This window comes from Oryzias latipes, chromosome 4, assembly GCF_053564925.1.
Source record: "Oryzias latipes strain Hd-rR chromosome 4, Olatipes_Hd-rR_3.1".
NCBI classification, from domain to species: Eukaryota; Metazoa; Chordata; class Actinopteri; order Beloniformes; family Adrianichthyidae; genus Oryzias; species Oryzias latipes.
In genome coordinates, this window is record NC_136240.1 from 19333125 (window position 1) to 19358021 (window position 24897).

The window sequence follows — 24897 nt, forward strand, 5'->3', positions numbered from 1 at the left end:
CACTAGCATTACTATTCCTCAAAGCTAATGATCACAGGGTATGCACTGGACCCTCTTCATCATTGAGACACCAGAGAAGCATAGGTGGGAGCAAGACGCATTAACCAACTTGATCTATATAGTGACTCCATCATGGGATGCAGGCTACCAGTAGAAAAAAAGGCCTCTCCTACCACCACACCACAGCTGCCCATTGCACCCTCTTTCACTCTCCCTCCTTCAAACACATGCTTTTTCAAACCCAAACAGAATAAGATGAAGATGCCTGGATGTTTTTATTTCTAAAAAGAAGAATGGCTTTTAGTCATGTTCCTTTTAAATGATCATGCTACATTCACACAGGGTATGTGACGCGTGTCTTGAACGCGTGTTTAGCTTTTGTTTTTTTTACACTGAACTGTCGCTACCTGATAGTGGCGCATGTCCACCACCTTCTGTTGGTGCGAAATGTTGAAGTGGTGCAAATCTCGTAAATCTTGCTTTTCTTTTACACCTCTATTCTGATAAATGAAAGACTTGATGTCATATTTCTGGCCGAGCACAATTATTATTTTCTCCTCCATGACCACATTTGGCACTTCCATGAATTAAGAGGGACGCCATACGTCACTATCAAACCTGAGTCCCTGATTGGTCAAAGTTCGACCTGGTTTAACTTTCAACGCGCATTCAATGGATGTGAGTTTATCGTCATAAAAATTTGCATGAAAGCGAATGCCTGGAACACATTTACATAGACTTACATAGACTTTTCAATGAAAGTGGTCACTTGAATGCCTAGGGTGGTGTGAACATAGTTTTGTCTTATCCATCACTGCCTATTGTCTACCATAAATGGCAGAAATTGTTAAACGTACTGCAGGGAACAAAACACAATAATCGAGGAACTGTGTACCTTTTGTCCAGAAATATTTCCAGAAAGAAGTTTGTCCTAAAGTTGGGGGAAGTTTTATGCTCAGAACACCACAGCAACTGTTCAACCTCTACTACTTAGCAGTTTTCAGACTAATCCCAAACAGTATAAACCCAAACGCATTTAAAAAGTGTCACCGTCCTCCCCAGCAAAGGTTTATTTAAAACTTCAGTAACATCTGTATTCTTCAGTGTCCTCCCGTATACCCCAAAAGTAACAATGCAATCACAAAGCCTCCACACATGAACAGCTTTGCCCCTCCAGTACACTTCTAGCTGTTGATTAAAAGTATACACCAGGGATGAGGGATGAGACAATGATGGATTTAAAATGAGGAAAACAGAAGCAGCAAAAGCGAATACAGGCCTCAAAGAATTCCTATAGGTCACGTAAAGTGACCTGCAGGAAAGCTCGTATAATTATATTTTTTTCTTGGAACCCTCATAAAAACATATACACAAGCAAGACTGTTGTAAACAAAGATGCATTGTCTCTTTGTTGATTTAGCGGTCAATTTTATCATTCATCTCACATATGTGCATCCATACGAAAGCATAGAGGTCAGTTTCCCTTCACTGCAAAACGAAAAAACAGAACACACACAATTGTGTTGGGATATGCAAATTAAGCCACTTTAATATAGAGTCCACATCTGATCAATGGGTCTTTTCTTACAAATTAATACACTAAAAAACACTACAAAGACTCAAATATGGGATAAAAACAAAAATGATACTGTAGAAAGTCAGCAAAAGGGATTCTTCTCATGTACGATGAACTTTTCATAAAAAAAAAAATCTCAACTAAAATAAATAATGATTCAAAACAATACCCTTTAAACCAAGATGCCATCATCCATCTGTTGATTTAGGGGGCAATTAAAAGAAACATGAGTGCAAGCACGTGATTAAAGATTTATCTGTCTAGGGTCCCTGGAGCCAATCCCTTCACACACACAGACACACACTCACTAAAACACACATTCCTACATACACAACCGCTTGTACCATCAGGGAATAGGGGAGGAAAGCATTGATCTCATTAAAAAACTGACTTTAAAAATTGCTGTTGGCCCCCATTGGATCTCACACACACACACACACACACACACACACACACACACATGCACACTTCTAATGTCCATGTGGCCAAATAAGTGTGACATAAATCTGTGATTTAGTAAAATCAGTTAGCCAGGCTTGCTGACTTTAACATTATCATCTTGTCATGGACGTATTAAATGAAGGTTTACTCAAAATAAACACAAACTGAAATGTTGTGAGTTTTATAACTCCTATCTCAAACTTTTTTTTCTTTTAATTTTCAATGAGGACATGAGTCTTCCCACCGGAAAAAATGTAACAGATGTGAGTGCTTGATTACAGATGGATCACTGCTTCAAGGTGATCTTAGAATCTTAATAATCTAAGTAAAACTCACACATACACAACTATTAGAATAAACACTTTTTTTTTAACTTACCAAATATACCTTTGTATAGCGGAAACTCCCCTGCAAATACCTCACCTTTCAAGTTTAGGCAAAACAATTTGCATAGATAAAGGAAGTGTGGCCCCTCTTTCTATCAGCCCATCACTGGGAGAAATAAAAGAAATAAAAGATGTATTGACTAAGTATTGTGCCTTTACTTTGACATCCAAACACCTGCAGAGTTGTTTTTCCACTTTAATCACAAAGCTCCAAATAATAATTAAAAAAAACATGTAGTAAAATAAGATGCTATTTTGCCACGACAAAATTCATGAAAAGCAAGTCTGAAGTGCGAAACATGCATTTCAAACCTGTTTATGGACATCCACTTAAGCAGGATTTGTAGACAAATGTTTTACAATGCGACCAAATCTGTCCCCAGCATGCAAGTTCAACGATGTGCACCTTCAAAGAGCCATTTACAAGAACAAATGCCAAGAACTCCATCCAGATAATGTCAGGGTTTAATTAAGCCTTTATGATCATTAATGAAAGCTAGCAACAGAATCAAGTCTGAAGCAAAGGATGCCTGGTTGGAGCCAAAAGTGGTGGTGATAATTCCAGAAAGATAAAAGATTCAAAGTAACGGTTCTATGGGGCTAATTCACCACCTTCTGTTGAACTGAGTAAGGCTTTAAAGTGCTGCATGGGCATTTAGGTATGTTGTATAGAAGCTGGTCTACATGAGTGTCATTAAAATTGCATTGAAAAAAGGAATTCAGAATAGTATTTTGACAGTTTGCCATCAATAGTTTAAATTTTAATGATTAATAGATTAAAATAAAATTTACAAACGTTATCATGCACTGTTCTCACGCGAAGTCTTTTTTAAAGTAAAGAGTCACTCCAATCAAAATTGGGGTTTCGGTGTTTTTGTTGCATCTTCTTGTGGCCATGATGGAGGGCATGTATTATGATGATTAATATTAAAACTGTGTTTATATGTAGTGTTCATTCAAATCACGGAGAATCAGTAACAGATGAAAAAATGCTCTTTGAAAAGGTTTGTAGTTGTTGCATACATAATACAGTTGACAAGCTGCAAGCTCCATGCCCCACTTCATTCTGATACATCCACCTTCAGCCAAATAGATCCATGTGTGTCTTAATTTTCCTCGTCTGAGCTGACATCTGGCACAAAACTGTACAGCTGAATAGCTCTGATATTGCTCGCAATTTTTGTTACACCACTAATGTCAACTCGGGGGTCGTAAGGGGCTGTAAGCTGGTAATAGAAAGGGCAAACAAAGGGATGATGGGATATTAGTGCAGGGCCACAACTCGGAGGTGAATTTCTGATGAACTCCTGCGGCTCAGCAGAAACTATGTCGTAGAAAAATACACGTTTTATTTTGCCTAAAAACTGCATAATTATAATTAAACGACCACTTCAAACACCTTGAAAATAGATAAAAATTACTGGAACCAACAAGTAAGACAGACAATAACGGAGCATGGAGAAGTTGACATGACAGTTCAGCCCAAGCACTAGTCAAAAATCATGCCCATACTTTTTAGCCAAAGAAAATAGTACCAAGTGCACAACAGCAGGAGTCAGAGCCATGCAGAAAACCTTTGCTTTTATTTATTTTTAGATATTTACTTGGACTTACTTGCAGTTTGTTTTCTCTTATTGCTAAAAATATCTTCCAGGTACACTGCTTGAATGAAACAACATTGTAAAACAAAGGAAAAATGTATGAGCTAATAATCTATAAAAGTAGTACAGATCCCTTCAAGTTCTGGGTTTTCTACCAGAGACCTAGGAACTTGAGGGTCCTGCACAAGATCTTAGGTGTGTCTCGGACTGCACTTTTATGCACAAAGACCAAGCTCCCAATTTGAGTGTTCCAAATCCTACTGTCGCCTTTAAATTTCACATTTTTTCTTGGCTTTTCTTCTCATTTTCCTTCTCCCTGGTGTTGTCATCACTTGGGATTGTTACACCCATCATTACATCTTTCTTCTTTCTACCTTGACCATCACTGCTATGACTTCTCTTATCCATTAGCATTTTGTTTGCCTGTATCTGGACATTCCACAAGGTTCTTAGCTTCTCAGCTACCTTCAGTGGTTTTTCCCATCTTGAACTTGGGACTTCAAGCCTAAGGTGTAAAGATGTTTTCTGTAAACTATTCCAACCACTTGGTTGTAATATTAAATATCTTACATCTTACAACCCTGTTGTTACATGCCAGATTGCCTAAGGGGTGTCTGATTAGCCTGCACCTGAAGTCCTGTCTGGTATAGTAGATCTTGGTATTTTACTTGGAGCTCCTTTGCTGGGTTGATTATAGCCTTTGAGCTGTCTGCAGTTTTTTCCAGCCACTGGTAGGATTTCTACTGGTGGATTTTCCAATATTAGCTACTGCTTCTGATTTAGTAATTTTGTACAGTTTTGCCTATATTGGTTTCTTCTGGAATTTATTCTGCCCAAGGTATTCACCACCCATGTAGACAATTTATCATCCTCATATATCCTCAATATTTATTTTATCTTGAGTAGTAGCTCTGGTGCTTACTCAACCTCCCTACCTCTGTTTAGTGTACAGTCTAAGGTTAGTCTTTGTCTTAGTGTCACTTGCCTTTATCTCATCTTTTGGCCATTTTATTATGTCAGCAGGGTGTCAGATGACTGGCAGTGTGTGGATTGGCTTGACTTTGTCTTTGCCATTTAGCTGACTTTTTCAGAACTTGCCTTAATCTGTGATTGGATTTGACAAATTAGTTTTTCTTTTGAAGAACTGCAGATACTTGTAGCTCCCTTCAACATCTGTTCTGATCATCATTCCTGTCTTTGTTACCATCCAGGAACACTTGTCCAGTTTGAATGTCAATCTGGTATCATTGTTGTAGATCCTAGTAGTGTAGATTGGAGTTTATGTCTTGTTTTCTTATAAACTTAATGTCACCTATGTACACATGATGACAGGCAATGGACGATATCTCTTTCAGTGATGATGTGGCTAAGGAGGTTCAGGCCTATGGAGCAAGGATAGGAGCCACTCGTTATTGAATGTGCTATTGTTTGTTAGTCCTATAGGATGGGTTTCAAAGAAAGGATGTAGGTAGAGTGAGGGGTTATCAGGTCTTGTCTAAGGCTATGTTCACACTGCAGGCTGATTCCGATTTTTTTGCCCCTATGCGACCTGTATCTGGTCTTTTCATGACAGTCGGAACGACACAGATGAGATCTTTTCAAACGTGACCCAGGCCACTGGGGTATGTGGTCCTGAGTCCGATACGTATCCAATCTTTTGAAATGCGACCTCCATCTAAACAGCCAGGCCACATGCATCCGACCCGTACGTAATTGATGCGCTACAAACGTCATAATTCTGCATTGAAGTAGGCGGGAACGAGAACATAAACATCAACCATGGCGGACGATGCTGCTGAGACCAGTCAGCGGAAGGGAAGCAAGGTCACCGATTTGATTAATATTTGGGGTGACAGCTATATTTAGGCCAAACTCGAGGGCTTTTATGGGAACCGGGCGGTTTTTGAAAAAATTTCCAGCGAAATGGCCGAGCGTGGTGTTGAACCTTTTACTCCAATGACTTTTTTTCCTTTCTGACCGTGGTCAGAAGCGCGGGGGAGACCTTCTCCAGGGCCGGAGGTGGATGCTCATTCGGGGCTTACTTCCCTGTTCGGACCCTCAGATTCTCCAGGGCGGGTCAATAAAGAGTCATTAGCAGTTATTCTGGGAGAAGCCTTATTATTGTTCTCCTTCCTCCGTAACACACAACATGAATGCGCGCACCTAACACACTTCCGCTGCCCCCTCTCACTCCCTCCAGCGCTCTATGCGCCCTCTCCTTTCTCTTACACACCCACGCGCGCGCACGGCCCAAACACATACACATCCCCATTCCACAACAGTGGGTACAGACAACCTGGCTCCAATGTCTTCTTAAAATGAGAAGAGTGTAATTGTGCTGGCTCCTTTGTGAAAATAAATGTAATAATGCAAAAAGAGCTCTGCTGTTGACAACAATGTTGCTGACATCCATTGTTAACGTTAACTACTTCCACAAACAACGAGTGGCGTCGTTCACCGTTGAGTACTCTTCTGTGCTTGCGGGTCACTTCTGGGTCATTTCACGGTCACACAGGAGATCACAAAAGTTCGCATTTAATTGGAAATGTGAACGGGCAGGCAAAAAAAAAAAAAAAATCGAATTTTTTCAAAAAATCTGAAATGAGCATTAAGCCCTGCAGTGTGAACGTAGCCTAAGGATCACTCCTTCTGGAAATCATACCCTCCAACAATCATGCAACCCAAACAAAATCTAATTTTTCGTTTCAAAACACATGAAAGCAGGCATAATTTAGAAGCAATTGAAGTTTTTTTAATCAAATATTCTCACCTTGTTCAACAAATGCAGGGTCAGTTTCCTTTATTGTTGCTTCCGAAAAACTAAATCCGAACCCCCGCCTCCCCTTTTTGAAGTATCTGACTTTGGGTTCAAGATTAAGGGAGAGAGGGGGCCTCTTAAGGTCTATTGAGAAGGTGTCACCCTGCTTGCAAACATTCAAGCACTGCTTCCAATCATGCATAATAGGGTGTGGGGGTGGACAGAGACGGAGAGAATGGTCACTGGTTAAACACTTGCCAGGAGAGAATACCAGAAAAGTAATCTGGTCTAAAATATTCATGTTTCACTTAAGGCTCCATTTCCTCGCTAGGTTTGCCTCAGTTAAATTTAAACCCAAGTGGAAACCTTTGCAAAACAACAACAAAAATCACTTGAGTGTTTGCCTCTTGATGCATTTGGACAAACGCTTGATGCTGCTGAAGAATCCAAAACTACTCTTTTTTATTTTTCTATTTCACTTCAAACAAACTTCTAACCCCTTCATCGCACTTTGGAGAGGAGGAAGCTTTTATATGAATTTCAGAATAATTAGAATAATCAGAAAAGGGATGTTTTTCCCACCTCAGATCAACAGAAGGGGGGAAAAAAGTAGTCTGCCTTCCCATCATCATCCATTCATCCTTTAATCTCCCCCTGGCACCGTCATTTTGACGCAGTCAGTGCACAGTGATAATGAAGCATGCTGCAGGTAAAAATATTACATTGGTAATGTGCATATCTTCAAAATATATCCTTTGTGTCGGTACGGGATTTTGTGTCACTTTAGTCTCTCTCCCTCCCGATAAACAGCATTAGTGAGGAGCAGCTTTATCATCAAAGAGTTTCTCACTTTCCAACATCTTGCAATAAATGACAAGCGAAATCCTCTTGAGGTAAACAGACCCACTTCTGGGTTTAGGATTTGGCAAAGTGTGCAGACGAAGTATGCATGTTGTGCTTTATCAACATTAACAACTCCATTAAAAAAAAATGTAAAACAGCAAAAACCGACAAAGAAGCAGCCTTTTCTGAACTCTGGCTCTGGATGACATTGCTGGCTTTGCTTATCTGTCAGTGAGAAATATGTCACTTCTACTTGAAGGCTCCTCCTTTTTTTATGCTGAGAGCACACACGCACAATTATTGCAACAAATACTGGGCACTACATCAACTGGGACAGATTGCACAAGGTCATAATTTTCTTTCTACAAGACGACAATTATCACGTAGTTTGTCGTGACAGCCATAATGTATTGGCGCAACATTCAATCGGTGGTGGTATCAAGTGCGCTGCTTTCTTTCACAAATATTTATGATACAGGTGGCTTGTTTTCTACATAGAAATTATTGGTAGGATGTATTCTTTCACACGTTACACATAAACAACAAGAATTTTTTTTTTTTTTTTTATCAGATTGTTGTGTGACAAACGTATTAGTGTTTCACAATATTTATGAGAAAAAAATATTTCCAGTCCAAGATTACAACAAAAAAGGACAATTTAAAATATTTACAAAGACAGTGTTCGAGGCAATTTCATATTAATTTTTTAAAAAGTGATATTTGTGTAATAAATTAGTGAGAACATTTAGGTTTCCTTTAAAAAAAAAACTTTTAAAATACACAGTTTGTGATGAAACTAAGTCGTTCTAAACGACTCACTCTGATGAAATTGTGTTTTTGGTGTTTTTAACATGTTCTTGTGGCATTTTTCTCATAATGGACACACTAATTGTTGATTAATGATGGGTTTTTGCTCAACAGATCCCAGCCGGTATCTTATTGATAATAATACAGGGGTATATAGCTAAGATCTCTCTCATTAATTCATACTTTGTGACTATTTTATGAGGCTTTCAAAGACGTCCACATACGTTAGGAAAAAAAATATATACATTTGCTTCACAAATCACCATTATATACAAACAGAAGTCTTTTATTCAGATTAACCATATTTTATTTTCATTTTACAAAGCAACAAAAATGGCAAATGCAATGATCCCAACAGATTCAACAGTTTTTTAATCAGTTTAAGAGGAGGGTTTGGTGGTAGATGAGGCAAAATGCATATAGGTAGAGGAAAAAAGCTAGTTGGTGACACAAACCACTGTAGCCCGTTATTAGCCATGTTTTATTCATTGTCATTTTTATACTTTATTTCATATACAGCTATCTGTCATAGTGGAAACAGCAACAGAAGCTAAAAAAAAGAAATTAATAAAAGCAGGATTACAGGAAAATGTAAATAATAAATACTGAAGCCGCTGAATATATTCAGTTAATCTGAGGTGAGGATTAACACCACGGTACTCTGTCAGACACTGTAGGATTGAGGGGCAGCAAGACCAAGCTGCATAACAACTAATCCCACACAGTTAATATATATACTAAATGCACACACATAAACAAACTGAGGAAACCTGCAGGAAAATCATCAGAGTTAGACTTTGAACAAATGATGACTTGGTGCAAGCAGGAAAGCAAATCCAGGTAACCCCCCCCCCCAAACAGAAAAGCTCCTTCTGACAAAAAAAAGTGACAAAGACGCTTTGGAAAGTTAGAAAAAAAAAGAATAGAAAGAAAAGTATTCAAACTATAGAAATGAAATAATTTCTAAATCTGGATTACATCCAACTCTTTAGTTTTTTCACAGTGCACAATGTTTGCTTCAACTTCCAGCAATCACTCTTTCACACACATTCACATTTTTCAGTTTAACCTTGAATCATTTTAGTGGGCCGTTTCATTCCTGCATCACATACAAGATGACTTCGCTTTCTAAGCCACACACAGAGTGAACTGCTCAAAATACATTGAGTTAAAGTCATTTCCACTTCCTTACAGACGTTATTTTCTTATAGTCTAACAGGATTCACTTTACTGCCTTACCATTTTAACAGATTTTGATCTGTTACCATCAATTGATTGTTTTTGGAACAATGAAAGTTCGGTTCAACTATCCTTAAAGCAAACAAGCAAGCAAAACTAGGAGAGATTCAGTCCAGGGGAGGGAGAATTCAATTAGCAAATGAAGGTGTCTATATTTTCGGCATCAAATATTGAATATAATATTTTAAGTTCTCATTTAAAAGTGTCATAAATCCTGCATTTCTGAAGCTTCCTTGGATAATTGACTGGTATGCATGTCGTGTGGAGTGGAATGTGTGGGCTTTTTTGGGCACTCCAGGTTCCTCCAAGAGACCCAAAAAGAAGTGGGATCGTGAGTGTGTGACCCTGAACAGGAATAGGCAGTTGTGAGATGGATGGCTGGCTGGCTGGCTGGCAGGCTAGCTGGACGGATGGACGGATGGATTGACGGATATAGCATTTGGATGTCTAATCTCATATTCTACAGTCAACACTGCAAATGTATTTGACTTAAAACACATGAAAAAAAAAAATAAAGATGGTTTCTCTCTTTATTTTCAATCCTCAATATGTGGGATAGAAACTTCTAAGAATTCAGATGCTCACCTGCTGTGATCATCACTAACCGGATCAGACCTATGCAATGACTTCTTTTTCTCCCACTCTTACGCATCTCTACATCTGCGTCTCTCCTGCATGTGTCCTTCCTCTCACAAACAGCAAAGTCCCAATGTCAACCTAAGAGGCTTTCAGCTGACAAAAAGATGAAGACAGAAACCTGAGCGAGAGCGAACACCTCAGGCCAGCACTGACCTCAGCTAAAATTACTTTGCTGCCGTTTTGCTCCGCTGCATCCAACACCTATTCAGCACACAGGGTATTGATAACTTGTAGAGCACAGTGCACTATCCAGTAAAGGTGGGGGACCTGGCATACTTTAAGCCTGTCACCTGTCAAAGCTGCAAGACAACTTGCTCTTTTATTTTCCATTGGATTGTTTTTTCCTCATAAGGCGACACTGACATGCTGGTAGTCTCTCTTTCATGTAAATAAAAAAAATAGCTTGTTGCTCTTCAGATCTACAAGTTTGTTAAATAAATGTTTCCTCTTTTTTATACCATTACATTAATCCTCTTCTTCTCTCTTTTTGGAGCCGGTTTAGCTCGTGCTGGTTTGCGGCGCCTTCCGTCCGTGAAACCAGGGTTCGACTCCGGGCTGCTCCCTGTTCCCTTCTCTACCTCTGTGCCGGTTCCAAGCCCGGTTTGAGAAGGTTGCGTCAGGAAGGGCATCCGGCGTAAAACATTGCCAAATTTACCATGCGACTTGTTCGCTGTGGCGACCCCTGATGGGAGAAGCCGAAAGTGGAAGAAGAAGACATTAATCCTCTTCTGTAAAAATCCACAAAGTGACTAAAGTAATAAAAATAAATGTGTTTTTAAATTGTTTTCAAAAACAGCCTATAGAAATCAGACGCTGCTATTGAATTATATTAGCTGTTGGAAATAAACACATCAGTTCCAGTGAGATGCTGATGTTCAAATGCGGTTGGTTAATCGTAGCTAATGGTTTGCTAGTCTGGAGCAGTCAGCAGTGTTTTACCACAAAGCCAAGGACAAAAGGCATCAGTAACGATCTCGGAGAAGGGAGAGTTGCTGCTGATTAATCTGGGAAGGGTTATAAGGCCATTTCAAATCAATTTGAAGTATATCATGTTGGAGTAAGAGAGATCATTCACAGGAGAAAAACATCTCCAAAAGCCTTTTCAGCTCAGGAAGCTCCAAATGGGATTTAAAGATTTATTGGTTAAAGAAATTATAAAAACACTGAATCTTTTTTTTAAAGCATATTTAGTAAATATATTCAGCAGATTAAATTCCTCGAGTCTTTTCCATTTTTGCTAGTTCGGAGTTTGTTTGAACAGAAAAGAGTTGAGATTTTCGACTACTCAACTTCAAAATGTTGTAAAAAACAATCTGTGAAATACAGTGGTAGAGGGGTGATGACTTGAGTTCAAAGTTCATTTTGAGGTCAGGTATTGGCGCATTAAAGCTTGGAAGAATTGGATGATGGCAAACCAAACAATGTCCTTGTTGTTGTTCACCGTTCGACACATCCCCTCGGGAGCAACCACAGCAAATCAGCTTTCACTGATGTGCACATTTGGTTTGGCAGAGATTTCCACTGACACAACCCTGTATTTTCTACATGGCGAGGGAAACGCACATGGAGACCCAGACCCGGGCCACCTTGTGGCTACAAAGGTAGGAAGTAGCATGAAGGGTTTTGCCAAATGACCCACATTGGACTTCCTTAAACCACAATATTTTACTAAAGAATGACTTAAAACAGTAATGCTCTAGGCGTATGAGTCAGACTTAAACATCAGCGAGACTAAAATAACCAAACTTTGAGTATGAAAAAACAAATACCCATTAACGTTAATGGAAAGAGCCATCATGAGTAAGTGCTTCAAAGTTCCTACTTAAAAAAGTTACTTTTAAATCCATTTTGTGTTTGTAATACCATAATTAAATAAGATGCAAAAACATAAAGAGGGTACACTTTCTTTTCAACGTCCATCGTCATTGCTTCAGGGTCACGATATCAAAAACCTACGTGTTAAAGTCTGCAATGTTGTAACTGATTAAGCTACAGGCGAACCTTCACCTCATATTTCCATTAAAATCATCTGACCCCAGCAATAGGGGGCAGTAAATGAGCACATGTGTGTGTGTGTGTGTGTGTGTGTGTGTGTGTGTTTGAATCAGCAGGTGACCATAGTGAGTGTTTGTGAGACCATTGCTACAAGGCATTTCACGTCTGAACCCATTCTCTGGAGTCTCTTATTAAACTATCTAGTGTCTGTGTGTGTGTGTGTGTGTGTGTGTGTGTGTGTGTGTGTGTGTGTGTGTGTGTGTGTGTGTGTGTGGGTGTGTGTGTGTGTGTGTGTGTGTGTGTGTCTAAAAGTCTTTTGTGTGTTTAATAAAGGCTGATCTCACACACACATACATGTGTGGCTGTACACACACACTTGGCAGCAGCGTGAAATGTGTTGTGATGTCTCCTCTATGAGAAGCGGGTCTCAGGCTGCAAAGGAGACGCTCCCCTTCTCAGACCTGCTTAGACTCATTGTCCTGCTGTGACACACACACACGCACACAAGGAATCGCACACACATACATGGGTTCATGGGTTTTTTTTCTTCCCACCCTTATGTATTCGCTTTCTATCCTGCTGCCTGTAATTGTTTTGAAATGCCAGAGTTCCAGAGGAAAAAAATACACATTGGTGAGCTCAGATGTCATTAGTGATTTTTAGAATGATTTAATGTTGGGAAAGCTTAGTCAGTATATAGTGACTGTCAGGTAAAGGTAACTTTTACCGTTTTTTTTATTTTTTCCTAAATCAATAGTAACAATACTATGAGACCAAGGCCACTAAAAGCTGCACACTCCCCAGCAGTGAGATACTGCATAGATAGCAACTGGAAGCTAACACAAGGTTTAGATATCCACTGATATTACACGTGCACTTCGGATTAGGCATGTTTAAATCCACTTAAATCCGCTGTAAAAGATGATAAGGCCTTATTTTTTTTCTCTTTTTGTGGATTCCACAACTAAAATATAGGTCAGACAGAACCTTACAGAGATGGAGTATTGCATGCATGTGTGCAGAGAGAGCTGTGTAAACTACAAAGGATGAACGCATGTGCACAATATCCAACCATCACCGCTTCGCCGTCTCCCAGAGCAACAAGAGCAAGATCAACCATGAGGCATGTTGAGAATGGAGTAGAGGGGAGGTATGGAGTTATTTCAGTCTCAATAATCAGAAATACACACAACCGGTTTTACAAATACACACGCTCCGATTCACAAATGTCATTTTATGCAAACGTGAAAAATAAATTCGGAAATACACACCCTGTGTTTCACAAACACACACATTGTGTTTCACAAATGCACACTAAATGTTTTACAAATGCACAATAAGTGTTTCTCACAAATGTGCACACTGTTTTTCACAAAAACATTTTAGAAATTCACAATAAATGTATCAGAAATGCAGACTAAGTGCTTCACAAACGTGATTTTTAGGTACACATGTGATGTGAACTCACAGATCATTCGAATTGCAGACTGTGCATTCAAAATCCCGTTCTCGTTTGTGAATCTCCCCGTGTGTGTGAGAGATTTTTCTACGGTGAATATTGAGACTCATCTGACGGAGCGGGTCGACTAATCTCACCATTGGCTAGTGAATCTGTCAATCAAACTCGTCGGCAAAGCAGGCGGGTTCGCTTTTAGCCAATTGTATGGCCCCTTACACTTTCTCTACGCTTTCTGCGGGTGGCAAAAGCCCCGCCCATGTTTGATTCTGGACCAGTCGGTCGTTAGCGTGTTAGCTTTAGCATGGCTTGTCGGTTTATTTGCCTTCGGTTGTCAAAATTTACTGGCTTGTGCAACTTTTCAGTGGACCTGGTAGCAAGGCAACATTGGTTGAATGCAGTTGACATAGAATCCATCGAACTCTGTACTGGTCATGAGATTTAAAATGAATGTTTCACTCGGGATTGTTTGTACGTTATCCTTCTCTTAGCTTTCATGCTAGCGTCATTTCAACACTCAGACACGGTCCCCTTCGGTCTTGATCATATGAAGGTGGAGGAGAAAAACCTGCAACTTCCACAGGTTTTGTGGAGAAACTGGCATCACTTTGCTCCGTACCACGCAGTGGGACTACATTACCTCAAGTTCATCTCACTGTCAATCACAGATACCCAATACACCTCCCCTGCTCCCCAAGTCACTCTGCTGGACCTTAATTTTATTTTTTTAATAACTCAAATGTCATAGATTTTATATTGTAACCATATACATATACACCTCTTGGCCAGGTCACCCTTAAAAAAAGTTTCCTCATCTCTCTGGGTTTTATAACTGGTTAAATACTACACAACAAAAGATGGTCATAGAACAACAAAGTGCAAACATTCACCCTTTATTGCAGAGTAAAATTCAGTGAAAACATGGACAGATTAAAACATCAAAATTTAAGCAAATGTGGGATCTCTACTGATTTGAATTTTATTTAAACTGGAACTAATTTTCATAACATCCTTACATACAATGAAGTCCCTTGAACAATACAGCAGTATTTATTTGAACTCTGTCTTGCTCCCCTCAGTCTCTCTTCTTCTGTATGTAATTATGTCGCCTAAATTAAGTTCTAAACAAACGGGACAGTAAAGATGTAGGTCCACTCCCAAACGGTCTGAATTACACAATGGGTTGATGTCGTCTTGCAGTTCCAACATTTGTGGACCCAAAAGGGGACTGTCCCATACCAGGACATTGATCCCAGGATGAGGTTCAGCCATGGATCCACTCTCCTCCCATTCATTCTCTGGAACCAGCATACCCTGACAAAAAAAAAAGATACTGTTTATGAACAGCACTGTTTTTTTTATGTTTTAGATTATGTATGAACAGAGACCCACTAATAATGACTTATATTGTTTCTAGCAGGCAGACCTCATATCTCCATAACTGTTTATAATTTGCAAATAAGTGACTCTTAACAAAGTAGTGAGATTAGTACAGCTGATGGCTCATAATGCCATGCATTGTGATGCATTTTGAACTTGAAGATGTGCTATTCTTCCTACTTGATTTAAAAAACCAAACAATTTAGGGAAATAGTTTGCACCACACAACAATAATACTTTTCATTCATTTTTGATGAAAATTCCTTGTAGTCATTGTGATTTCATTATACTGTTCTTGATACTTTCCACTTTAGTCGAACTGCACACAAATCAGTTGTCCAGTACAGTGAGATTAAATAAAGCAGTGTTTTTCAACCAGTGTGTGTGCCGCGGCACACTAGTGTGCCGTGGGAGATGGTCAAGTGTGCCGTGGAAAATTGCCCTCATTAACTGATCTAAAAACATTTCCCATCTCCAGGAAATCAGCTCTTTGTTAATCCAAACAGGCACTGATAAAACACTGAGTAGTTAGGAATATAAAAGATCTTAAAATGACTTTTTCTTTGTGTTTATTTAATTCTATAAAATACATTTTGATAAGGTTGACGGTGCCGCGATTTAGCTGCAGCTATAACTGTGTAAGGAAAAGTCGCGCCCCTTTAACTGTCTCCGCCAATCATTATTGAAGGCTTGATCACATGTCATCAGTCTGACCAATCAGAAGTGGTTAAAGTTTTCCCTTCCTTGTTCTTAATTCTGCTGATAAAGTCGCTCAGTTATAACAAAAATACCAGCTAAAGCTCGTCTTTAGCGGTGTAACTTTCCACAGAGTCCAGTGTCAGACCGTGGAACAAGTGAACAAAGGTTGAAAAACACTGAAATAAAGCACTTACCCGGGGATCAGAAACAGGGTTCTGGGTCAAGCCCAACTGCCACAGCTGATTTGGTGTCATGCTTTGCTCCGTCCTGATTGGATGGCTGTCCCACGCGTCACTAAAGACATCCAAACTGGCCTGAATGCGTGGTAGAAAAATATAGTGGCAGCAGAATACGTGATGTTACCGATATTGAGCAAGTCTTGGTCCTCAGGAGAGTGCAGGATGTTGTAATATAAACCAGTAACAGTCATGAAGACATCACACCAGAGGAGCTCAATCCTGTATTTGGAAAAAAGCAAAAAGAAATATTATATTGTCAGATTTATTTTTAATACATCATTCACTTTTATGTTTATATTAATGCGTCTAAAACTAGGTTCAACTCACCGTTGATTGTGTGTACACTTTTGCTGCAATGAAGCTGTTTGTGTCAGTTCTACGTACTGTGAGCATCAACTCAGCTATGCCCACATTTTGTCCTCCGTGATCTCCTCTCACCCTGACAATAACATGAAAATCATGTCTCAAACACATAATTACAAATGCATCGCCAATACGGTACACATCAATTTAAAATGTAATGTTCTTATGTATGTTGCCAATAAGTAGAATTTCTAGGTTAGACAAATTGCAGGAGTGGGTTACATGTATCACTGGGGAAAAAATTGAGGTGAGAGAGACTGTTAAGGGGGGGTAAAATGTTATTCATGAGGGGAAAGAGTTTTAGAGTTGCCTTTGTTTTCAGAGGAGTCTAAAAAAAGTTATTTTATTTTTGTACAAATAACCAAGTGCTTATACTGCCCGATATGTGAATAAAATATTTCTTTATGAATAACATGAATACCTCAGAGGTAATCCATACACGTTCACAGCGTCACTGAAGAAGGCCAAGTGGGTGTCTGCACAGTTGTTCTCTGCTATCTTCAGGTACAAGATCTATGGAATACAAGTACAAATACTTTCAACTGGCAGATATTTACAGGGGCAAAAATGCTAAATTCCCAATTGATAGGTAAAACAGTAATACAATAGGATGATAAAATATGAAATAGAATAGAATAGAAAGGTATTTAGGATGTCACACTTCAGCAATTCCTAGAGAATAAATAAAAACACGACAAACATGGATTAGATCATTTAGCTGTCTGAGATTAAATTACATAATTTTCAAATATTAGAAAGGGGAATTTTTTAAAACACTCTTGCTATGATAACTTGAGCTTGTAGTAAAGAACAGCTTTAAAAAAATCAGAGACAAGACACTGATCACAGGAAGCCTGTGTGTAATACTTACAGTAACTTCTACTCAAATCACTGTTGACAGCTGATTTCTCCCATCCGCCCTTTCTGTGACTACTTATCGACTACAAAACAGACTAAAAACATAATGTTTGGGATTCTTGTCATTTCGTCATTGGAAGTAAAGATACGGGGAATTTAGTGGCTGTCACTCTGACACAATCTCACAGGGCTTTTCAGCACAATACGGGTTCTAACGTTAGAAACTTAATGAGGCTTCTTTCATTCAACAGTGGATTCACGTCTGTTATATTTACAAAATGCAGTTTTCATGAATGTCATGAATTAACTTTGTTGCACAATCCACCCCGTCTTAAAGTCTGGGTTGTGAAAAGACTGTGTCTAACTTTAACCCGGATCGCGTTTACATAAAGGCAGCACACGGAACAGCTAACTAGCTAGCTAGTTAGCATAGCATCAGTGTTTAAACAAATCCCCGTCTCCAAATCAATACTTTTTATTAAACTTTCTGTGCTGCTGTAAATCCGGCATGTTTTCCCCTTAGTTCCTTATGAATCATGTTAAGAACCTACAGATTGGCTGTATATCTAGCTTGAACCGACGCGCTAGCTTAAACTTCCCTCACACTCACAGGGCAGACAGACAGAATTTGAGTCAAAAGCCGGCTAGTTTCGAGGCCCCTGGTTGGTTGTAGTTACTCGTGTTGTGTGAAGAGCTGGTATGCCAAGTATAAAACTTGACAAAACCATCATAAGTCCTCCCCCGCTTTCATAAAAAATATGACCGCACAGGCTAAGCTAAGCTAATTTGCGGTGGGGGTACTCTGCAAACGACTCGGCTGAAATGTTCATAAAGCATTCACACATGTCACTTGGCCAAGGAGAACGCTTCAACTTAGTATTCAATAACATTACAGGACGTACAACGAGGGAATAATAATCAAATAAGTGCATTACTTACGGGCTGAGACTGATCCCTTTCAGAAGACCTCTCCGCCATGTTTGCCGCCCGCGTCCTCCCAACTGCTGTGTTGAACAGCTCCCTCCCTCGTCAGTTGAGAGTGAAGAGTGTAAGGGGCCATTCGATTGGCTAAAAGCGAACCCGCCTGCTTTGCCAATTAGTTTGATTGACAGATTCACTAGCCAATGGTGAGATTAGTCGACCCGCTCCGTCAGATGAGTCTCAATATTCACCGTAGAAAAATCTCTCACACACATGGGGAGATTCACAAACGAGAACGGGATTTTGAATGCACAGTCTGCAATTCGAATGATCTGTGAGTTCACATCACATGTGTACCTAAAAATCACGTTTGTGAAGCACTTAGTCTGCATTTCTGATACATTTATTGTGAATTTCTAAAATGTTTTTGTGAAAAACAGTGTGCACATTTGTGAGAAACACTTATTGTGCATTTGTAAAACATTTAGTGTGCATTTGTGAAACACAATGTGTGTGTTTGTAAAACACAGGGTGTGTATTTCCGAATTTATTTTTCACGTTTGCATAAAATGACATTTGTGAATCGGAGCGTGTGTATTTGTAAAACCGGTTGTGTGCATTTCTGATTATTGAGACTGAAATAACTCCATAGGGAGGAGCGGATGATGAATGAAATAAAATAAAAAACAAAGAGTGGAGAGATGGGTACAAACAGACGACGAATCTACAAAGGCTTCCTGTTACTCAACAGCTGAAAAACTATTGAGGCAATCTATGACCAACAGAGGGCACTCTAATCAGCTTAACCTTTTGTGACCCCTCAATGTACTTCTGTAGTGTTGTTTGTAAAGGGCAGGGTTGATGCTCCAGTTCAAGTCATTTCCTTTTCCAATAATGCCTGACATCCATCTCATTTTTAAATTTTATTTTTTTCTAAAAGTAATATTGACTATTGGGGCTTGACTTTAAACTGTAAACATTGTTGCAGCTAACGACTACTATGGCTATTTCCTAATCCTCTTTGGATGAGTCCTCAGTCACGTTGCTATAAACTAGAGGTAAGATCAGGCCTAAAAAATCCAGCCCGCCCCGACCCAGGCCCGCGGGCATTAAAGCCCAACCCGGCCCGACCAATTAACTTGATTTGAAGGCCCGAGCTCGAAGCAAACCCGAAATTTCAATTTATCCCATAGTATTTTTGGCAGAAAAAAACGCAAGATTTCTTAAGGTTAAAATAATCGACATATTTTTATGATCATGATAAATGCATTTGCACAACGAAACAACGCTGGAACACAGAATAAGAGGCCAGACAAAGAGAGTGAAAGAGAGATCTTGATGCGCACTCGCTTCATTACGCGGAAAAATACTCTGCGCTTCCTGTTTAGTAGTAGTTATATAGCAATTACCTTACAGCACCTTCTCTGTTTTAACCAAATTATTTATTTATAACAAGTATTCCTTATTTTAGTATCCACACATCGTTTTAGTCTACATTTTTATAAACATTTATTAAAAAAGTCAGCAAGAGAGAAGCCCGGCCCAACTCGACCCCAACGTAATAATTGTCATTTTAGTCCCCGACCTGGCCCGAAATTCGGGCTCGGGCTTAAGATCTTTCTACTGTAAACCAACGCATGTCCAAAGCTGACATTGAGTTCTCAAAGGATATACAAGAAAAAAAGGAACATTTTCATGTTCAGAGTAAACTGATTCATTTTGTTTTGAAGAGTTATCCATGTCCACTACAGCTTACCGACTAGCTGTAACCATAGGAATCGCTCTGAAATGTGTATTACTTTTAATGCTACATAGTCTTGTGTGTTTTTCAGTCAAGTCACAGATTGAAGATTTCCAATGATGATTATTAAGAGACTCAGGAGAGATAAACCATTTATTGGCCCTTTCCTGCGCCAATAAGTAGTTTGAAAATTCCCCATTAAGATGCAACTATCAAGTGACCCATAATTGAGTCAATGCCCTCAACATTGATGTAAGCAATTAAAGGAGAAATATCAGAACAGTCAGTTGATCCCAAGTAGAGGAAGAAAGCATGCAACTAAAAAAAAAAGTGTTCGATCACACAAGCCTTCTGTTGATTCATCATACCTCCACATTCTTTAAAACGTCTAGTTCTCATTCCCTTCCCGCTTTTCATTTCTGTCAAATCGGCGACTTCATATTTTTTTTCTGCCATCTTCTCCTCCTCATCCACCTCCCCCTTTCTGCAGAGCTCTTGCTGATGATATTTGGTTTTTAGGGAGGGGACACAGTGGGATTGCTGGCATCTGTTCGAAGGGCTGGCATGTTGCCATCACTCCAGCAACCAGAGTCATGCTGTTGGATTTATCTCCAACCAACCTGTCAGCGTATGCTCTTTGTGGGTGCAAGAAGAGTGGGCATAACCTTTTTGGCATTGGAACCATTGAGGTGCTAAGGAGAGAGGCTTTTAAAAAAATATATATGTTGGAGAGGAAAGCCCCTTCATGGCTGCAACAATGCTGGGGAGATGAGACATTTTCATTTTGAAAGAGTCACTTTCAATGCAGGGTACAGGCTGGGGCTCTCAAAGTACAGCGTGCTAAGATGCTGGGTGGGGAGGGAGAGAGTCAAAGGCATGGAGGAAGAGTACAAAGCTCTGCAAAGATGGAGCAGGGAGATAGAGATAGAGAGTGACAGAAAAGGACTGATTGAGAATGTTACAGTGAGTCCATGACTGCAGCTTACAAGACGTGCAGCAAAGGCGGGGAAGACACAATCATAGCTTCTGCCGCAGACAAAGAAGGTCAAAAGCAACAAAAGTCTATGCGTGACCTTGTGTCTCAAGCTGTCTTTGAACCTCTCGCACCGAGAAACCTACACCTGTAAATCTACGTTCACACTGCTCTTGGGAGAACGCGTTCAAGCAATCACTTTCAACGAAAAAGTCTATGTAAACGCACATAAATGCGCGCTTCGGGCTTCTGCGTTTAAAATTTTCACATTAGCATGTAACTACTCAAGTTTCTAAGACCGCTTTTGGGGTCTAAGTACATAATGCTTGGCCATTTAACACATGTTAAAAGGTTTGGTATTGGTTCACACCGCTCTCTACAACATGCATTCAAGCGACCACTTCCAACAAAGAGTCAATGTAAACACTGGTATATGTGTATTTCAGGCTTCTGTGTTCAAAACTGTAACATTACGGTATTGCTATGCAAGTCTGATTTCCAGGCTCAATGTACAAAACGCACAGCCACTGAACACACATTGAAAGTTAACTGAGTTGAAATTTGACCAATCAGGGACTTGGATTTGGATGAGTGGCATCCTTTTTAATTCACAGAAGTGCCAACCACGCATTCAAGAATGCACCTTTTTGCATGCCTGTTGAATGAGGACGCAGCATTAGTGTGAAAGCACCACATTAAAATGCAGTTCCTGCTCATGTCAAGTATTACCCACTAAATATCCGGTAAATCCCAGCAAATCTCTAAAGTCAGCTGCACAATTAAAAAAAAGCAGAGTTCCTGCTGGGAAACTCCGCATGGAGAGCATGTGAGATGAGGGAATCATGTGCTTTGGTGTGCTGGCCCCTGAACAGAAGTGGTGAATCAATTGGCTGCTAATCCAGCCATTCACACAATTAGGACTATGACAAATTTCTAACTAAACTGGGATTACCAATGAAAGGGGTTCAAAAAAGGATCCACCCAAACTATCAGCATGCTCACAACCAATTCTCAGAAAGAAAAAAAAATTAATTGTGATTTAATGCACAGTCCAGAGAGACGAGACGACAAAGCAACAATTCGTTATGAGCCACATCTATGAATTTCACTCAAGCAGCATTAAGACAAAAATCCTCCAGTTTAAGGATCCAAGTTACAGATTAGAGGTCATTTGCGAGAGAACATCACATGCTTTTGACTGAAAACACAGTTGTATCCTTCACTGCTGATGATCCATGCTTCTACTTGTGTAGAGCCACCGCCCTCTACAACGTGTGTTGAAACGATCACTTCCAATAAAAGGTTTACATTTCAGGTGTCTGCGTTAAAAACTCTCACATTAAGGCGTAGCTACCCAAGTTTTCGGGCTCTACGAACAAAACACATCAGTTAAACATGTATTGAAAGTTAAACCAGGTCAAACTTAGACCAATTAGGGAGTCAATGCCAGCCATTTAAAAAATTTATCATAGAAAAGAAAATGAATACTTGCTGTCTGTGCCTAATCAGAAGTATATGACACAGATGCTTTTATATATCGGAAAAGAGCTGTGAAAGAAAAAGACTGGAGCAAGATTTGCGCCACTTCAATATTTCACACCAAGCCTCTTCTAACTGTAGATACATGTGCTAGTAAACAGTAGAAAAAGAAGAAGCCCTCCCTGTTTGTCCAGTGTGACCATGGGCTTTATGCAAACAGGTTCTTGAACGTGCGTCACATCCCTAGTGTGTCTGTAGCTTAGGAGTTTGGACGGAGAAGAGAAATTAAGAAATCAGAGAAATTCCACTGGCCATGTGACATGATCCGGGATCAGCAGTTTCTGCACAGACTTTTGGGAGATTCCAAAATGGCCAAAAGCGAAAAAGGATAAGAAGCTTTTCCTTAGTCCAAGTTCATTTATTTTGAAAATGAAAGTGTTAAAGTAATCAGCTGTGGGCTATTAAAAAGTCACTCTTAATGACAGAGATAGAGTTGTAATGTGAGAACGTTTAGAGCTTAGGGCAAAAAAAAAAAAAAGACAATCAAGGAAAGACATGACTGTGAGAGATTTGAGGGTACTTACGACAGTTCTCTTCATCACTGTTGTCTGAGCAATCGTCATCATCATCACACCTCCAAAGGCTGGGGATGCATCTTCCGTTGCTGCACTGAAACTGCCCTGTTTCACACTCCGACTCAGTAAGAGTTCCTGAGAAGAAAAACGGAAAGCAAACCTGTCAGTAACTGCTTGGCGTCAGTCATGATGATCATGGAATAAACGGGACTTCAAGCCATCAGAGCTCCGCAAGTTAAAGGAAACCTGACTGTGAATGGATAGAACTTCAGGAAGTACGCTGATAAATAAAGCACATGCTGGATGACGGGAAGCTGCGATCGTTGATTCAAGCCCCCAGCCTTGTTTGAGGACCATTATTATGTTTCTCTCACGATCGTGTCACCTGACCTTTCAATGTGTTGCCTATTAGTGCGGTACTGACCGCCTGCCGGGGGGAATTAAACCCCCAGATCAGCTTAAGCGTCTGTATTTAATATTCATTTAATAGGTGCTGCGTAAAAGCATAACCGAGTTTGTGATCGCATCCCCACGCGCTGCCCTCGCCTCGGTCCCGTCAGACACGAGAGCGCGTTTGCTTCCGCCCATTGTCCCCCGCCTGCCACCTGGGATGAGGAAACAAAAAGTGGCGATCGCCTGGCCGCGATGTCACAAGTCCCCTCGAGGTGTTTGGTCACCTGATGATCCCGCTGACATTCCATTCAGCAGGTGACCATCCCCGGCACCACATGGTGGTACACTATCTCCCCCCCACATCCCTCACCTTTAGCGACGCGAAGCTCCAGGAGTAATAAATGAAGCAGCACGAGTTTCCCGATGTCGGTCCACATCGCTAGTATTCTCCGTGAGGGCTCCGCGGTGTCGGTCATGCACGTGAAAGAGAAAACAAAAACCCAATGAAGGATCCCCCCCCCAGCCTCCGCGCTCCTGTGTTGCCCCTGCTCGGAAGTGAGCGTGCGTCCAGCCCGGCTCGCTGCCTTTCTGCGCCTCTGCTGTAGTTTGAATGTGTGACGTTTGTGGGCGGGGCCGCTCGGCAGAGCGTAGTAAGTCGGATATCTACGTGTTAACAGAGAAGTTGTGTCTGCTGAAACTGCTGAGTCACTCTTCTGAGCTCTGCCTCTGACACTTTCAGTTCAAACTTTAGAAAAAAAGTAACCTTTCACATTTTAAACCGCACTCAGAATAAGCTGACTACGGAGGCCTGGACATCACATTCAAAAACAAACAAACAAGAGATTTCCTCAAAAAAATAATTTCTGGCCACGAATTAGTATTTTGTCCACACAAGTTAGCTTTTTGTAGCCACAATTTAGCATATTATAAATGATTTGTGCTCACAAATCAAAAAGTTTCTGCACAAGTTAGCATTTTGTGGGCACAAATGATCTTTTTTTCCGTCACAAATTAGTACCAGGAAACAATGTATGTATGCAATTTTAATATATTTTGTTATATCACGATGAGCATAAAGTTTCATATCTTGCTTCTATGAAAATTTCTATTTTGTGTGGGTCCATCAAAGCCCCTGTTTAACCCCAGAGCTTCCGGTTTGAAGCCAGTTACAAAACAAAAGTGACCAAGTCTTGGTCATTTCACCAACTAGCCAGCAGGTGGCTTGTTACAGAGGTCCCTTTTCACTTAAATGGCCAAAATTTGCAAGAAAAGAGGCATTTCAAATAGTCTCATTCCAAAAACCATTTTACTTCTGTGGTTAGATTTATAATCAATTGTACGCAAGAGGATTAGGGCCATGGAGAAAGAAAAAAAAAGGACATAAAAAATTCTGACTTAAATCTCAGAATTCTGATTTTAATCTCAAAATTCTGAATTTTTTCTCAGAATTCTGACTTTAATCTCAGAATTATGGGCTACCGGCGCATGTGAGCCACATTCAGCCGAGGAGCTGCAGGAGTGAAACCAACTAAATT

General features: G+C 40.0%; 1 protein-coding gene and 2 long non-coding RNA genes across 12 annotated transcripts in view; 1 reads left to right on the top strand and 2 right to left on the bottom strand.

Moving 5' to 3' along the window:
* The window catches only part of lrp8 (low density lipoprotein receptor-related protein 8, apolipoprotein e receptor), a 170503-nt gene extending 146519 nt beyond the window's left edge, over window positions 1–23984 (bottom strand). For 7 of the 8 annotated variants that reach the window (XM_078946021.1, XM_078946019.1, XM_023954326.2 and 4 more), the window contains exons 1-2: window positions 23733–23979; window positions 22979–23104 (exon numbers count right to left, since the gene is read on the bottom strand). In XM_078946021.1, coding sequence (XP_078802147.1) covers window positions 22979–23104; window positions 23733–23838 — 232 coding nt within the window. In that variant the 5' untranslated portion in view covers window positions 23839–23979. Of the gene's footprint in view, window positions 1–22978; window positions 23105–23732 lie in introns of all 8 variants that reach the window. The other variant, XM_004068073.5, reaches the window with a different exon arrangement.
* Window positions 11005–22181, top strand: LOC144991890 (uncharacterized). Its single transcript, XR_013655551.1, has 2 exons — window positions 11005–13435; window positions 18858–22181. It is a non-coding gene; the product is annotated as an uncharacterized LOC144991890 (long non-coding RNA).
* On the bottom strand, window positions 14619–18379 carry LOC144991889 (uncharacterized). 3 transcript variants are annotated; one of them, XR_013655550.1, is made up of 6 exons: window positions 18220–18379; window positions 16844–16935; window positions 16387–16498; window positions 16184–16278; window positions 16015–16099; window positions 14863–15055 (listed from the first exon to the last, which is right to left on the bottom strand). It is a non-coding gene; the product is annotated as an uncharacterized LOC144991889 (long non-coding RNA). The 3 variants fall into 3 exon arrangements; XR_013655549.1 differs by having other exon boundaries at window positions 16015–16114; XR_013655548.1 differs by having other exon boundaries at window positions 14619–15055; window positions 16015–16278; window positions 18220–18378.
* Window positions 23985–24897: the final 913 nt, after the last annotated feature.